Source organism: Piliocolobus tephrosceles, chromosome 4 (assembly GCF_002776525.5).
Source record: "Piliocolobus tephrosceles isolate RC106 chromosome 4, ASM277652v3, whole genome shotgun sequence".
NCBI lineage: Eukaryota > Metazoa > Chordata > Mammalia > Primates > Cercopithecidae > Piliocolobus > Piliocolobus tephrosceles.
In genome coordinates this window covers 39,997,795-40,013,102 of record NC_045437.1, presented here as the reverse complement: position 1 = coordinate 40,013,102, position 15,308 = coordinate 39,997,795, and the positions used below count along the sequence as shown (strand labels likewise).

The 15,308-nt window shown below is 37.7% G+C and overlaps 1 protein-coding gene across 1 annotated transcript in view; it reads left to right on the top strand.

Moving 5' to 3' along the window:
• The window catches only part of MROH2B (maestro heat like repeat family member 2B), a 74,551-nt gene that overhangs the window by 44,452 nt on the left and 14,791 nt on the right, over positions 1–15,308 (top strand). The window contains exons 23-30 of the mRNA XM_023216458.1: positions 661–780; positions 987–1,066; positions 8,636–8,771; positions 8,868–8,963; positions 9,220–9,309; positions 9,683–9,803; positions 12,175–12,272; positions 14,675–14,827. Coding sequence (XP_023072226.1) covers positions 661–780; positions 987–1,066; positions 8,636–8,771; positions 8,868–8,963; positions 9,220–9,309; positions 9,683–9,803; positions 12,175–12,272; positions 14,675–14,827 — 894 coding nt within the window. The remainder of the gene's footprint in view (positions 1–660; positions 781–986; positions 1,067–8,635; positions 8,772–8,867; positions 8,964–9,219; positions 9,310–9,682; positions 9,804–12,174; positions 12,273–14,674; positions 14,828–15,308) is intronic.

Sequence of the window (15,308 nt, the reverse complement as noted above, 5' to 3'; positions counted from 1 at the left end):
GATAGATAGATAGATAGATAGATAGATAGATAGATAGATAGATAGATGCCCCCCTGAAGTGTACCAAGCAAAGATGTTCTTTTGATTTGATTCCAATTGAAAGGTTTCCAACATGTAACAATCCAATTCTGAAGTCAGGATCCAGGATCCTAATCCAGGGCAGAACAAGGGATTATATTCTGGTTCCAGGGTCTTTAGAAGTTGAGCTATAAACTAAAGCAACGTTTTTCAAACTTTGGGTTGTGACCTATCAGTTGAAATCAGTTTAATAGGTCAAAACCAGAAAAATTATTTAATGAAATAACAGAGTACTTTACATATAAAAACTATAACTATTATTTCTGTTATATATTAGACATATTTGGGGCATATAGGTACTAGGTGGAATTGTAAACTGTTTTCTACTGTTGTTTATGGTCAAAAAGGTTTGAAAGCCACTGCTCTAGAGAACTTTCATTCTATTGTGGGTGGTAGGGAGGAAAAATGGCCTTTGTTTCTCACTTTCCCTGCAACTTAGACCCTAGTCTGGAGTAGAGATGGCATAGAAAGCAAAGATCCTCATTCCTGTCTGGGAACATATTTCAAAGCTAGGTAACATGTTAATAGACCTGAGTGTGGTGCCTTAGACCTTGACTTGCATTGTGAATGCTTTTGCTTTAGGACATGGATCTACAAATGAGTTTCACAAGAAGCATCACTGAGATTGGCATTGCTGTACAAGATGCTGAGGATCAGGGGTTCCAGTTTTCCTACAAGGAGATGCTGATTGGTTACATGCTGGTGAGTGTGCAGAGAGGGAATAAGGAAGGTCCTGAGTATTCTATTACCAAGACTTCAGGGCTATCTTTTTAAAAAGTGAATAGACCTCACCAGTCCCACATAACAGATCCTCTGCCTTGTTTATGATGGCCCAATGAGATTGCAGCTGCATCTGGAAACTTTCCTGAGCCTTTCTGAAACATTTGATCTCCTTATTTGTGTTGTAGGACTTCATTAGAGGCGAGCCCCTGGATTCCTTAGCTAGCCCTGTTCGGTGGAAAGCCTTAATCGCCATTAGATATCTCAGGTAGATAATTGTTTGTTGTTTTCATTGCAAAAGTATTTTCCCACTTATCCTCCTCCTGATCAACTAACATCTATTAGTGCAGACTTCAGTACACACTCCCAAAACTGAACATAGTTCATTAATAAGAGCTTCAAACTGGGGCTTTTTCTCCTTCCAAAGAGTTACGGATCTGACTGAGAGATTGGTCATTTGATGACTGACAGAGACTGAAGAGCTACTCAGAAGAATTACATGTATTGATATATGGACTAAAATTTCTCTGCAAAAGGAAATTCCTCTTTCTAGATCTTGGCCTCCAGGCAAATTTTAAACTTTCAATTAAAATCTTATGAAAGCCCTAATCACATTCTAGTTGGTTAGCAGCAATAATCCTGAAAAAGAAAATAATTTTTGGCACCATTTAAAAATAATATTTTCACCCTGCAGTAAAATAAATAGAAGTTAAAACCACAATAAGATAGCATCTCATGCCAATCAGAATGGCTATTACTAAAAACTCAAAGAAAGATGCTGATAAGGTTGTGGAGAAAAGGGAACACTTATACACTGCAGCTGGGAATGTAAACTAGTTCAGCCATTGTGGAAAGCAGTTTGGATATCTCGCAAAAGAGAGCTACAATTCAACCCAGCAATCCCATTCCTTGGTATATACCCAAGGGATATAAATAGCTCTACCATAAAGACATATGCATGCATATGTTCATTGCAGCACTATTAATAGCAGCAAAGACATGAAATAAACTAGATGTCCATCAATGGTAGACTGGATAAAGAAAATGTGATACATTACACCATAGAATACTATACAGTCACACAAAAGAATTAAATCTGTCTTCTGCAGTAACACGAATGGAGCTGGAAGCCATAAACCTAAGCAAATTAATGCAGGAAAACCAAATACCACTAATTTTATAAGTAGGAGATAAATATTGAGTACACATGGAAACAACAATAGACACTGGGGCCTAGTTGTGGGTGGAGGTTGGGAGGAGGGTGAGAATTTAAAAACTATCTATCTGGTTCTATGCTTATTGATGAGATAATCTGTACACCAAATCCTTATGACATGCAATTTACCCATGAAACAAACCCACACATATACCCTCTGAACCTAAAATAAAAGATGAAGAAACAAAAAGAAAAAGAAATAGAAGTCCTCTGCAAAGATTGGGAAACTACACAAAATTTTAAGAAATAATAAAAACCAACCATCGTGCCCCTGTTGCCAACACTGTGGTCTATTTCCTTGATGTGGTTTGACTTCGTGTCCCCACCCAAATCTCATCTCGAATTGTAATCCCCATATGTTGAGGGAGAGACCTGTAATCTCCACATATGAAGGGAAGGGGGCGATTAGATCATGGGAGTGGTTTCCCCCATGCTGTTCTCGTGATAGTGAGTGAGTTCTCATGAAATCTGATAGTTTTATAAGTATTTGGCAGTTCCTCCTTCACATGCTTACTCTCTTCTGCTGCATTGTGAAGAGGTACCTGCTTTCCCTTTGCCTTTGGCTACAATTGTAAGTTTCCTGAGGCTTCCTGAGCCATGTGGAACTGTGAGTCAGCTAAACCTCTTTCCTTTATAAATTACCTAGTCTTGGGTATTTCTTTATAGCACTGTGAAAATGTGCTAATACATTCCTTTAAGTCTTTATTTCTAGTCCTCCATTTTTATAACAGAGTTGAGATTCTACTCTGCATATGATTTTTCATCCTGCCTTTTCTAACTTCACCTTACATATTTCCACATTATCACCAATTATTCACAAACATCATACTTCTCTTAGTTTTCAGTTTTTGTTAATGTTTAATTGTGGCAAAATAAATACAATATAAAATTTATAATCAGTCATTTTTAAGTGTACAGTTCAGTATTGTTAAGTACATTCATATTGTTGGCTAAAAGTACTTGGCTTTATTTTTGGGTTCTCTATTCTGTTCCATCAGTCTAAGTGCCTATTTTTACACCAGTGCTATGCTGTTTCAGTAACTATAGTTTTGTATAAAATCAGGTAATGTAATGACTCCAGATTTGTTCTTTTTTCTTACTATTGCTTTGGCTATGTGGGCTCTTTCTGTATTCCATATGAATTTTAGGATTGTTTTTCCTATGTCCTATGAAAAATGATAATCGTATTTTAATGAGAATTGTATTGAATTTGTAGATTACCTTGGGCAGTACGGGCATTTTCACAATATTGATTCTTCCCTTCCTTGAGTATGGGATGTGTTTCCATTTGTTTGTGTTATCTATGATTTCTTTTAGCAGTGTTTTGTAGTTTTCCTCATAGAAATCCTTCACTTCCTTGGTTAAGTATATTTCTAGGTATTTAATTTTTTTTTTCAGCTGTTGTAAAAGGGATTATTGTAGGTATATAGTGGAGCTACTGATTTGTGTATATTGATTTTTGTGACCCAAAACTTTGTTTTTTATAGCCATTCTAATGGGTATGAGGTGGTATTTTCTTGTGGTTTTGATTTGCATTATCCTAATGATTAGTGATGTTGAACATCATTTCATATGTTTGTTAGCTATTTGTATATTTTTTATGGAGAAATGTCTACTCAAGTCCTTTCCATATTTAAAAATCCAGTTGTTTGGTGTTTTGTTGTTTAATTATAGTATTTTTTAAATTTATTCTGGACATTAACCTCTTATCAGACATATGATTTGCAAATACTTTATCCCATCTAATAAGCTGCCTTTTCACTCTGCTGATTCTATCCTTTGATTCACAAAAGTTTTATTTCAGTTTGTTTTTTCAACCTTTATTTTATATTTGGGAGTACATGTGCAAGTTTCTATATTGCATGATGCTGAGACTTGGGGTACAAATGAATCTGTCACCCAGGTAGTGAGCATAGTACCCAATAAGTAGTTTTTTCACCCTTGCTCCCCACTCTCACTCCCTCTTTTGTATTCCCCAAATGCACAGAAGTGTATAATTTTTAAGTAGTCCATTTGTCTATTTTTCCTTTTCTTGCCTGTGTTTCAAGAAATCACTGTCAAATTCAAGATCATGAAGCTTTTCCCTATGTTTTCTTCTTAGAGTTTCGTAGCTTTAGCTCTTACATTTAGATCTTTGATCCATTGTGAGTTGATTTTAGCATATGGTGTAACATAAGGGTCCAACTTAACTCTTTTGCATGTGGATATTCAGTTTTTCCAATGACATTTCTTATAAGGATTGTTCTCACATCAAAAGCTTGGCCTACAAAAGGAAAAATAAATAAATGGCACTACATCAAACTATAAAGTTTCTGCAGCACAAAGGGAATAGTCAACAAAATGAAAAGGCAACCTATGGATTGGAAAAAATATTTGCAAACCATGTATCTGATAAGGAGTTAATATCCAAAATTAAAAAGAACTCATATAACTCAATAGCAAGAAAATATATAATCTGATTTAAAAATGGACAAAGGACCAGAGTAGACATTTCTCAAAAGAAAGCATGCAAATGGCTAAAAGGCAAATGAAAAATACTCAATATCACTCATAATTATGGAAACACAAATCAAAACTGCTCTGGGATATTACCTCATACCTGCTAAGATAGCTGTTATCAAAAATAAACCCTAACACATGTTAGCAAGAATATAGAGAAAGGGAAACCCTTGTACACTGTTGGTGGGAATGTAAATTGGTACATCCATTATGGAAAACAGGATGGAGGGTCCAAAAGAAATTAAAAATAGAATTACTATAGGACCCAGCAATTTCTCTTCTGTGTATATACCCAAAGGAAATGAAATTACCACCTCGTAAAGATATCTGCACTCCCTGAGAGATGAAAATTTACCTATTGGGGTACAATGTACACTCTTTGGGTAACAAGTACACTAAAATCTCAGACTTCACTACTATACAGCTCATCCATGTAACAAAAAACCACTTGTACCCCTATAGCTTTTTAAATTAAAAAAAATTTAAGTTATCTGTACTTCCATATTTATTGCAGCATTATTAACAATAGCTCAGATGTAGAAACAACCTCGGTGTCTGTCAATGAATGAATGGATAAAGACATTGTGATATTTATGCCCATAATGGAATATTATTCAGCCTTTAAAAAGGAGATCCTTCCATTTATTACAACATGAGTGGACCTGTACAACATTATACTATGTAAAATAAGCCAGACACAGAAAAAAAAAATTGTGTAATCTCATTTGTATGTGGAATTTTTTAAAATGTCAGATATACAGAAACGGAGAATAAAAAACAGTAGCTACTGTTTTATTCTCAGTGGTGGATAGGAAATGGAAAATGTAAGTCAAAAGATATAAAGTAGCAAGGAAATCTGATGAACAAGTCTAAAGATCTAATAATGTACAACCTAGGACTATATAGGACTATATTTAATAATAGTGTATTGTATTAAGGATTTTGCTAAGTGAGTAGATTATAGCTGTTCCTACTTTTGGTCTTGCCATGGGGCAGAGGTGGGAGCGGGTAGAAGAGAAATGGGTAACTATGTGAGATGATGGCTATGTTAATTTGTTTCAGTATGGTAACCTTTTCCTATGTATATCTTATAACATTATGTTGTAAACCTTAAATATACTCAATAAAATTTGTTTTTTAAAAAATTGTCCTTTCCCCATGGAATGGTCTTGGTACCCTTGTCGTAGTTCATTTAATGGTTTACTTATAAGCTCTTTATTCTATTCCATGGATTCATATATCTCTTTTTTTGTTTTTGTTTTTTGAGATGGGGTCTTACTCTGTCACCCAGGCTGGAGTGCAGTGGCACAATCTCGGCTTACTGCACCCTTGACCTCCTGGGCTCAAGTGATTCTCCCTCCTCAGCCTCCCAAGTATCTGGGACCACAGGAGAGCACCACCACACCCAGTTCATTTTTCTATTTTTGTAGAGACATAGTTTTGCCATGTTGTCTAGGCTGGTCTTGAACTCCTGGGCTCAAGCTGTCAGCCCACCTCAGCCTCCCAAAATGCTGGGATTACAGGTTCCTACCTCCACACCTGGCCTACATGTCTAACTTTATGCCAGTTACATACTATTTTGATTACTGTGCTTTTGTAAAAGGTTTTGAAATCAGTAAGTATAAGACATCCAACTTTGTTCTTCTTCAAAATTGTTTTGGCTATTTGGGGTCTCTAGAGATTTCATATGACTTTTAGGATGAATTTTTCTATTTCTACAAAAAGCACCTTTGGTATTTTGATAGGAATTACATTAACTCTGTAGATCTAATCTTAGCAATATTAAGATCTCGTCATCTTTACATTATTGTTTAATTCGTGAACACAGGATGCTGTTCCATTATTTGTGCCTTCTTTCATTTCTTTCAACAATGTTTAGTGGGTTTCTGTGTTTCACTTGGTTAAGTTTATTCCTAAGTACTTTATTCTTTTTGATGCTGCTGTAAATGGAATTGTTCATTTCCTTTTCAGTTTGTTCATTTCTTAACAAATCAGTTGTACGTAGAAATGCAACAGATTTTGATAGGTTGATTTTGTATCTCGCAACTTTGCTGAATTCATTTATTAGTTCTCACAGTTTTTTGGTAGAGTCATTAGGGCTCCTACATATAAGACTGTGTCATCTCTAAACAGAGATAGTATTACTTCTTCTTTTCTAATTTAGATGCCTTTTTAATTTTTCCTTGCCTAATTGCTCTGGCTAGGACTTCCAGTACTATGCTAAATAGAAGTTGTAAAAATGGTATCCTTGTCTTATTCTTGATCTTACAGGGGATGTTTTCAGCCTTTCACCATTGAGTATAATGTTAGTTATAAGCTTTTAACATATGGTGTTGATTATGTTGAGGTAACAAATATGTCTTTAATGGCTGCCTAATATTTTGAATAAATATGTCTCATCTTACTTAACCAACCTCCTATTGCTATATATAATTGTTGCCTATTTTAAAAACTATAAATAATACTTTGATGAACACCTTTGTGCAAAAAATTATTTTCTGAACTTTTAAGTATAATAGTTGATGGTTTTATTCAATAAATATTATTAAGTGGCATCTATGTCATATCAGTCAGTGAACTCGCTTGCAAAAGAGTGATGATGAACAAGAATTCCCCTGACAGAGTTTCAGCCTACTGGGGGAAACGGATGTAAGAAGCACCCACGTAATTTCTCCAAATGTGGTAAGAGGCAAGATAAGAGAAAGTACAGGTTGCCATGTTAACAAAAATGAGGGAGGTTTGTAGAAATCTCAAATAAATCAATCTCGAAGAAGAATTAAGAATTAACCAGGCTCTAGAAGAGTGTTGTCAAGTAGAAACACAATGCAAGTCACATATGTCATTTAAAACTGTCTGGTAACCACTTTTAAACCAGTGAAAAGAAATGATAAAATTAATTTTAATAGTATATTTTATTTGATCCAATATATTTATTGTATTATTTCAACATATATTCAGTATTTTAAAATTGGATAATTTATATTATTCTTCATACTAAATCTTCAAAATCCTATGTGTTACACTTACATTGCATCTTAATCTGGATCAGCCCACAACTCACGTTCACTAGCATATGTGGCTAGAGACAGCACAGCTGTAGAACTTGAAAACTAATCTCTAATGACAGCAAGCAAATCAGTGGTTGTCAAGGGGGAGGAAAAGATAACCTGGAAAGGGGAATAGAAAAAAAATGGAGTATGATAGAAATATTCTATATTGGTTATCTAACTGTCAGTGTTTTCGTGAGTGTGAATCTCTCTCAAAATTGTTTTAATGGATGCAGCTTACTATACATAAATTATACTTTGATACATTGATTAGCAGTGAACCAGATAATGAAGACGAGAATACTACATAGAGCTTTCCCAGCTGGTACTGAATTTTATTCCTCTCTAAGAGAACCTTATTTCCCTGATGGTGCCATCATTTTTAATTGCTTTGCTAATTTGGTAGCTGACTAATGGTATCTTATTGTCTTAACTTACATTTATTTAAAAGTAAATGTGGTTTTTCATGCTTATTGAACATGTACATTTTTCCAAGTCATGTCTAGGCTTTTTCATATCCTCATGAAGTCTACAGTAAACATTTGAAAGAAAGGCAGAAAGGAAGAAACACTCCAGTGTCATTTGTTCGCTTGTGCATTCATAAGAACCTATAGTATATGTGGCACTATTTAGAGCATGAAAAGACACATGAAATCGATAAAAGTCACTGCTGCAGACCTACAATCTAGTTGAGGAGATACATGTATATCTCTCTGTCATTCTCTCTCTCTCTCTTTCTCACACTCTCTCTCTCACACACACACGAGATGGAGAAAACAAGTGGGTTAAAGCCATCACAGATCACATAATAAAGTGTTAAGGAACACAAAGTGAGTGGTGATTTGTTCATCAATCTAAAGAATGGAGGCATATTGACTATGCTCACCAATGCAGTCTGATTCTATGTTCCCATCGCTCCCTACTCCTGTCACCACCTCTCTCAACATCCCAACATGTCAGAAAATGTGACACATTAGTCACATGGTCAGATGTGATTGGCAGTTCTTGGGAACTCCACTGGGTATGTTCTGTTGGTCGTTGTAATATCCATTCCTCCACCTGGTTCTCATTTCAGTAAACTGAAACCTCAGCTCTCACTACAAGATCACCTTAACATTCTTGAAGAGAATACTCGGAGGTTGCTGCCCCTTCCACCTCTGGAAAATCTGAAAAGTGAAGGCCAGACAGACAAAGATAAGGAGCACATTCAAGTATGCACTAGTGAGGCCTAAGCAGAATGAAAATCTGCAGTGGGACCTTACTGCCTCACCCCAGCCTGAGACTTACACACATGTATTTGATTTCAGTTTCTCTATGAACGATCCATGGATGCCCTAGGAAAACTTCTGAAGACCATGATGTGGGATAATGTGAATGCAGAGGACTGTCAAGAAATGTTTAATGTGAGTAGAGCCTCCACTCAAACTGATTCTCATTCTCCCTAACCTGTTCTTCAATGTCCACTCTAAACTCTACTGCATTTTCCTCACATGAAGACATCCAGCTGGACCCACCCACACCCCACATACAGCCATCTACTTAAAAACTGTGGGGAAGCGAGCACCCTGTTACAGAAGAGGCAGAGACAGAAAGAGAGAATATGAAACTAGATGAATATGAAGAATACTAAAGAAAGAACATTTATTCTTTGACCAACAGCTTCTCCGAATGTGGCTTGTTTCACAAAAAGAGTGGGAAAGAGAAAGAGCCTTCCAGATCACAGCGAAAGTGCTGACAAATGATGTTGCGGTAAGTAATCCCCTGGAATGAATAGACTTTATTGCTTGTGAACAGCAGGGATCTCTGAGACGTCTGGAATCCAAAACTCTTGCCTGGTGGATCTTGCATCTCAGAGCAAAGTGTTTCTGAAGTACTTTTGGAGAGAGTTCTAACTTCAGAGTGCAGCTCACACATACAAATTGAGCTATTGGGTTGTCTTTACATGCATGCTTACTTTTCCACTGCCCTTGAAAATAGGCATCTTTTAGGAGAAAGTGCAAGATCAGATTTCATTCTAAGGACCTGCAGAGAGAAAATAAGAGACTTGAGATCCAGTGTTGGGAATATCCTGGGATATGACCAAGCTACCTCATCACAACGGGATGCCTCCTTTATCCTGCAGGCGCCAGAGAACTTTAAAATTGGTTCACTGCTTGGACTCCTGGCTCCTCACTCCTGTGATACCCTGCCCACCATCCGTCAGGCGGCTGCTAGCTCAACTATTGGTCTGTTCTATATAAAAGGTGAGGGAAAGGTAGGGAGCCCACAAATGAAGAAAAGAAACCCATCTTCTTTTATTCTCAGCTTTTCTCCTATGCACCTATGTCTCTCTCCTTTCTCCCCTCTCCTCTCTCCTGTTTCCTCATTTTCCTCCGTTTCTCCTCTCCTCGCCCCTCTCCATCTCTCTCTCTGTCTCTCTGTCTCTGTGTCTCCTTCCCTCTCCAGTTCAGCAATTTCTGTTTTAATACCTTAATTATATCACAGAATCTGTCTCCTAGATCTGAAACAAGTATTTCTTTCCTCGGTGGCTCTGTTTTCCCATTTTTTTAAAATAGAGATAATAACACCAAAGCTTATAAAGATCCATTAAAGTAGGTAAAATGTTTTGAGAGTCTCCGATTGAAATCACTAAGCAATTGGGCATATTAGCAATGCTTCCTCTATCACATGGTTTTCTTCAGGAGAAAATTGCAGTATTATCATGGTACTAAGTGCCTTTCAAAGCTCTCCAAGAGACAGAACATTGTGGAAATTTTCAGAGCAGGAGCTCCTCCTGCTCTCCAAGTACATGTGAATAACTGTCAATACTACAGAATATTAGGAATTTTTAAACCTCCGTCTCAGGCTGAAACCAACAATCAGGGCTTCCTGTCCAGGTTAATTGAGTCCATGTTTCATCAAGGACAGCTCTACCTTGTGTGTGTGCAGTTCTGCAGAGCAGGCGCAGCCAGAAACAGTCTAGACTTAATGCCACCTCATGCCTGCCTATGTTCCACACATCATTCTTTTAGGTATTCAAAATATCTGTTGAGTGCCTTTCCATGTATCAGGCACTGTTCTAATGCTGGGGACACAGAGATGTTACAGTTCCAATATTCACATTTTATAAGTGTGTTAAAGCCAAAAGGTAGGATTTGGTTAGGGGGAGAGCGATAGTCAGTCAAAAGAAAAGAAAAAACTCTTCAGCAGAGTCAAAGTGTGTATGAAAGTCCTTTGGGATATAGGAAGATAATTAAGGATATATGTTTTTACCAAGTCAGGAAAAAAGCAGAATTAAGGAAGTGAGAACTAAAGAACCATTCCAGACTGGGCGTGGTGGTTCACTCTGTAATCCCAGCACTTTGGGAGCCCAAAGTCTATGGGTCACTTGAGGTCAGGAGTTCGAGACCAGCCTGGCCAACATGGTGAAACCCCATCATCTACCAAAAATACAAAAAAATAGCCAGAAGTAGTGGTGGATGCCTATAATCCCAGCTACTCGGGAGGCTGAGGCAAGAGAATCACTTGAACCTGGAAAGCAGAGGTTGCAGTGAGCCGAGATCACACTTGTGCACTCCAGCCTAGGAGACTGTCTCAAAAAAAAAAAAAAAAAAAAACCATTGCAGTAATTACAGAAATATGCCAGCAGGGAACTCATAGGAAAAAAGGAATTTGGATTCTATTATTATTCTACCTATTTTTCCTTTAGCCTACTTCGTTTTCCTAAAATATGAAAAATTCAGGTCCTCAAATACTCTTTGTTAATAGAACTCCCATACTTTGTAATTTACATTGACATTTTCCCTGATGGACCAAACAAGCATGGTGGAGAGAAAGAACATGTACTACTAAAATACCTACTAGACACAAGTAACAAGTGTGATGCTAAATTAAATACCCATCGATACTCATGGACATTTAGTTTTGAAAGGGGAGAATCTGAAATTAAGAAGTTTCCAGTTACTTGGACCACTGAAAGTAGAGTAGCTGGGTTTTGAGCTCAGGTGCATCTGACTTCAAAGTCCACGTGTATCGCACTGGGCTAGGCTGCCTTCCGTAGAATGGTTCATGTGTTAGTTTCCGTGATTAATACACATTCAAATAACAAACAGAAAATCTTTATTAGTTAGGCCTGCATTTACAAATTGATATCAACAATCACTTACACAGTTGCTGATGTAAACTTCTCATTACAATAGTTACTTTTCAGTTTCCCCAATGAGGGAGCTCACTGAAGAATAGAAATCCAAGAGAGATAGCAGCATAGCAGAGTAGTTGGAGCCTGGGCATTTGTGTCAGACAGACCAGGGCTCAAATTCAGACTCTCCTATTTTTATTCACCATGTGCCTTGGGCAATGTCTTCACATCTCTGTTCCCACCTTCTCATCTGCAAAACCAAGAAGGGAACAGGAGAGTCTACCTCAGATAATGCTTATGAGTAATAAATGAGATTGTTGTATGCAGAGTATTTGCATGGTGCCCAGCATGTAGAAACCACTCAGTATGTGTTAGCGCTTATGTTCACCATCTCAACAGACAGCAGCTAATTTAGAGTCATATCAAAATGTAGCCAGCCTCGTCAACGCCTATCAGGTCTTTGAATGCTTAAACATTTCTCCCTTTGTTGATTTTAGGCATTCACCTGGAAGTGGAAAGACTACAAGGTTTGCAGGAAGGGCTGGAAAGTGATGACGTGCAGGTTCAGATCAAGATTTCTTCTAAAATAGCTAAGGTAATAAATATGGAGGAGTGGCCAGTGGATATAAAGATTCTGGATTGATTTCCAAATGGATAAGCTACATACTCCCCACTGCAAAGGAAGATAGATATTCAAGCTGATTGAAGGAGTCATGGTCCTGTCATTTTCTAACTCTGAGTACACATGCCTAGTCAACACTCACTACTGATCATTTCATATGGTGGGAAACTTTGTAGACCAAGTGTTCTTCCCCAGAATGTGGGATGCTGTGGGTTGGAGTGGAAGGAACAAGAGCTTTGGAGTTAATCAGATGCACTCTGTGTACACTGATTGAAGTTCAGTCTCCTCATCCTCAAGAAACAAAAACAAAAGACCATTATGTGGTTGTTGTGAGGACTGGCCGATCAATTCAATCACTCATTCAGTCATGCATTCACTTATCTCCCTTCTCCTGAGCACCTACCATATGGAAAGCTCTATTCTAGGCACTATGAAAGCAGAAAAGACAATTCCTGTTCCACTGAACTTGCATCTTAGTAAAGGAAATCCAAAAAATAAACATAATATCAGATAATGATAACCAAGAAAAATAAAGTCAAGAAAGGGAATAAAGAATAGGTAAGAAGTGATCCTCTGGAGAAGGACACCCTGAAAGAGATAATCATGGAAATATCTGGAAAAGAGAATTCCAGGCAGAGGGAAAACAGCAAGTGCAAAGCCCCTGAAGTATAGAAAGAGGGAGTAATGAGATCCAAGAGATAACCAGTGGCTGATCCAAGGGCCTTCTGAGCCTTTTTGAGGAACTTTTTTTTTTTTTTGCTCTTTTTTTTTTGCTCTATTTGAAATCAAAAGCGAATGGAGGGTTCTGAGAAGAGTCAAGCCACTACACATAATTATGCCAATTTTGAAATGCAAAAAGGCACCCTCATGTGTGACAACATCATTCATAATGTAGACATTACAGATTTATATTGATGTTACTGGCAATTTTCCACAGGTGGCAATAAAGGATCCAGCAAAATCAGTATGTTATAACAATATACTTAAAGAGAGAAGTGAAATATCTTGAGGACGGGGCTCATATTCCTAGTGTGCAAATGCCTCTTCTAGGCTAACAGTGGTTCTGAGAGGAAAAACACAACAAGACTTACGTTTCTGAAGGGCCACTCTGGCAGCTATGTGGAGACTTGAATGTAGACTGTTAAGAGCAAAATTAGGGAAGTCAGTTTGGAGGAAACTGCAAGACTCCAGCTATCAAATGAGGCAATTAGGACCAAGGAAGGTGGCTGTAGCAGAGACACGAGTAGTTGATCAGCAAATGACAGAGAAGCCATTTGGGGGACAGGAAGGGAACATATGTCAAATGCCTTAAAAGGTGCCTGATACATAATAGGTGCTCCAAAACATGAGCTCCCTTCTTTCCTTTGCTCCTGAATCAACATCCAACCCACTGTGAGACAAAACAGCTAATCATGAATCTTGGACAACAGGCAAGCATTTGGAGTTACATAGAATGGTAGCCATGGCATAGTCCTTTGATCGTAGAACCATAATAACTCAGCAAATGGCTTGGATGTGCAAATATTCAAGGAAAGGAGCTCATATCTTCTCAATATCATCTGGCCACTTAATGCAAGGGGAAGACCACTGTAAATAGGAACTTTCTCATGTCTATAAACTCATAATCGTTACCATTTTGCTTAGTTAATTCCCCAGATGATGATCCTGGAACTCATTCAAACACCAACTTTTCACCTGCCTTCCCACCCCTTTTTCATTAATGCACACACACAGACATACACACTGAAATTCACACACTGCTATCAACCAAGCATTCTGTATAGTGCTTGCACCTAGAGATAACAATTGCAAAGTTCTTCCATTTTATTGACCTTTTATGGACTGTTCTTAATATTGAAATATGGAAGAGCAAGAAACACGGCTCATAATCATACTCCATATGTACATTGTCCACCACCTGACTATTCAGCAAGGTACTTAGTACATATTGATAGATTTTCCTGAATCCTCAAGGTTTAGGTATTATGTGGCAGATTCAAGACATGTTTCTATGATATATGAATGTATGTAAAAGGAATTTATAATGTATATATTGCTATATAAACATTCTGCATTATTTTTCCCTATGCAGTATGCTATAACTTTAGGCTTGGAGAGGAAATTGCCTTAGCAGGCTTAGGATTCAATAAATATGAAATGATAAAAAGGCAACTCCATGAAAAGTTTGCTTAGTAATAAAAGGTCATGTCTATGCCCTGTTCTAGTATTTTCTCTAGTTTCTGGGGCCTCAGTCAAAACTGTTGAAAAGTTCAGTGGCTTCTAATACCTTAAAACAAACCATAACAGCATGTTGTAAGTATCTAGATATAAAATGGGGTGGTTGATTACATGAATCTTTCTGGGTGCATTTTCAGATTGTCAGTAAATTCATCCCAAATGAAGAAATTCTCATGTTCTTAGAGGAAATGCTGGATGGTCTGGAGAGCCTCAACCCCACATGCACAAAGGCCTGTGGCATATGGATGATCACTGTCCTGAAGGAGCAGGGAGCTGCTCTGGAAGATCAGGTGAACTGATAGCCAGTTTTACAACTGAGCAGAATTCTATCACTTCTAAAATGCCAAGTCAGCCACTGCCTCTGTTTGTCCACTGATGGACAGCATGCAAAGGCTTGCACAGCCTCAAGAGGCCTCATTAGAGACCCACGTTGTGTGTTTTAACAACAAGGCTCATGTTGAGGTCCTGTCTCAATTGCCTCTCTTGTCTTTTAATATAAAAGCTTTTCAAACTGTCTTACTCTGGCTAGAGGAAGCAGCTTTGAAACAAGGCCATTTGGATGATTGAAAACTGGGTTGTTAGAGCTGTAAGGATAAGAGTGACCATGTGGATGCCTTTGAGACAACCGCCAAGGGCAGGAGTTTCTTATTTCACTACTACTCTTCAGGCTTTTCTCCCACACCCCATAGTGTTTATTGTCTGATAACCATTGGATTGGGGAAAGTGCTCAATTCTTCTTCCCAACTGGAGAGTTAAGCAGAGTGAACAAGA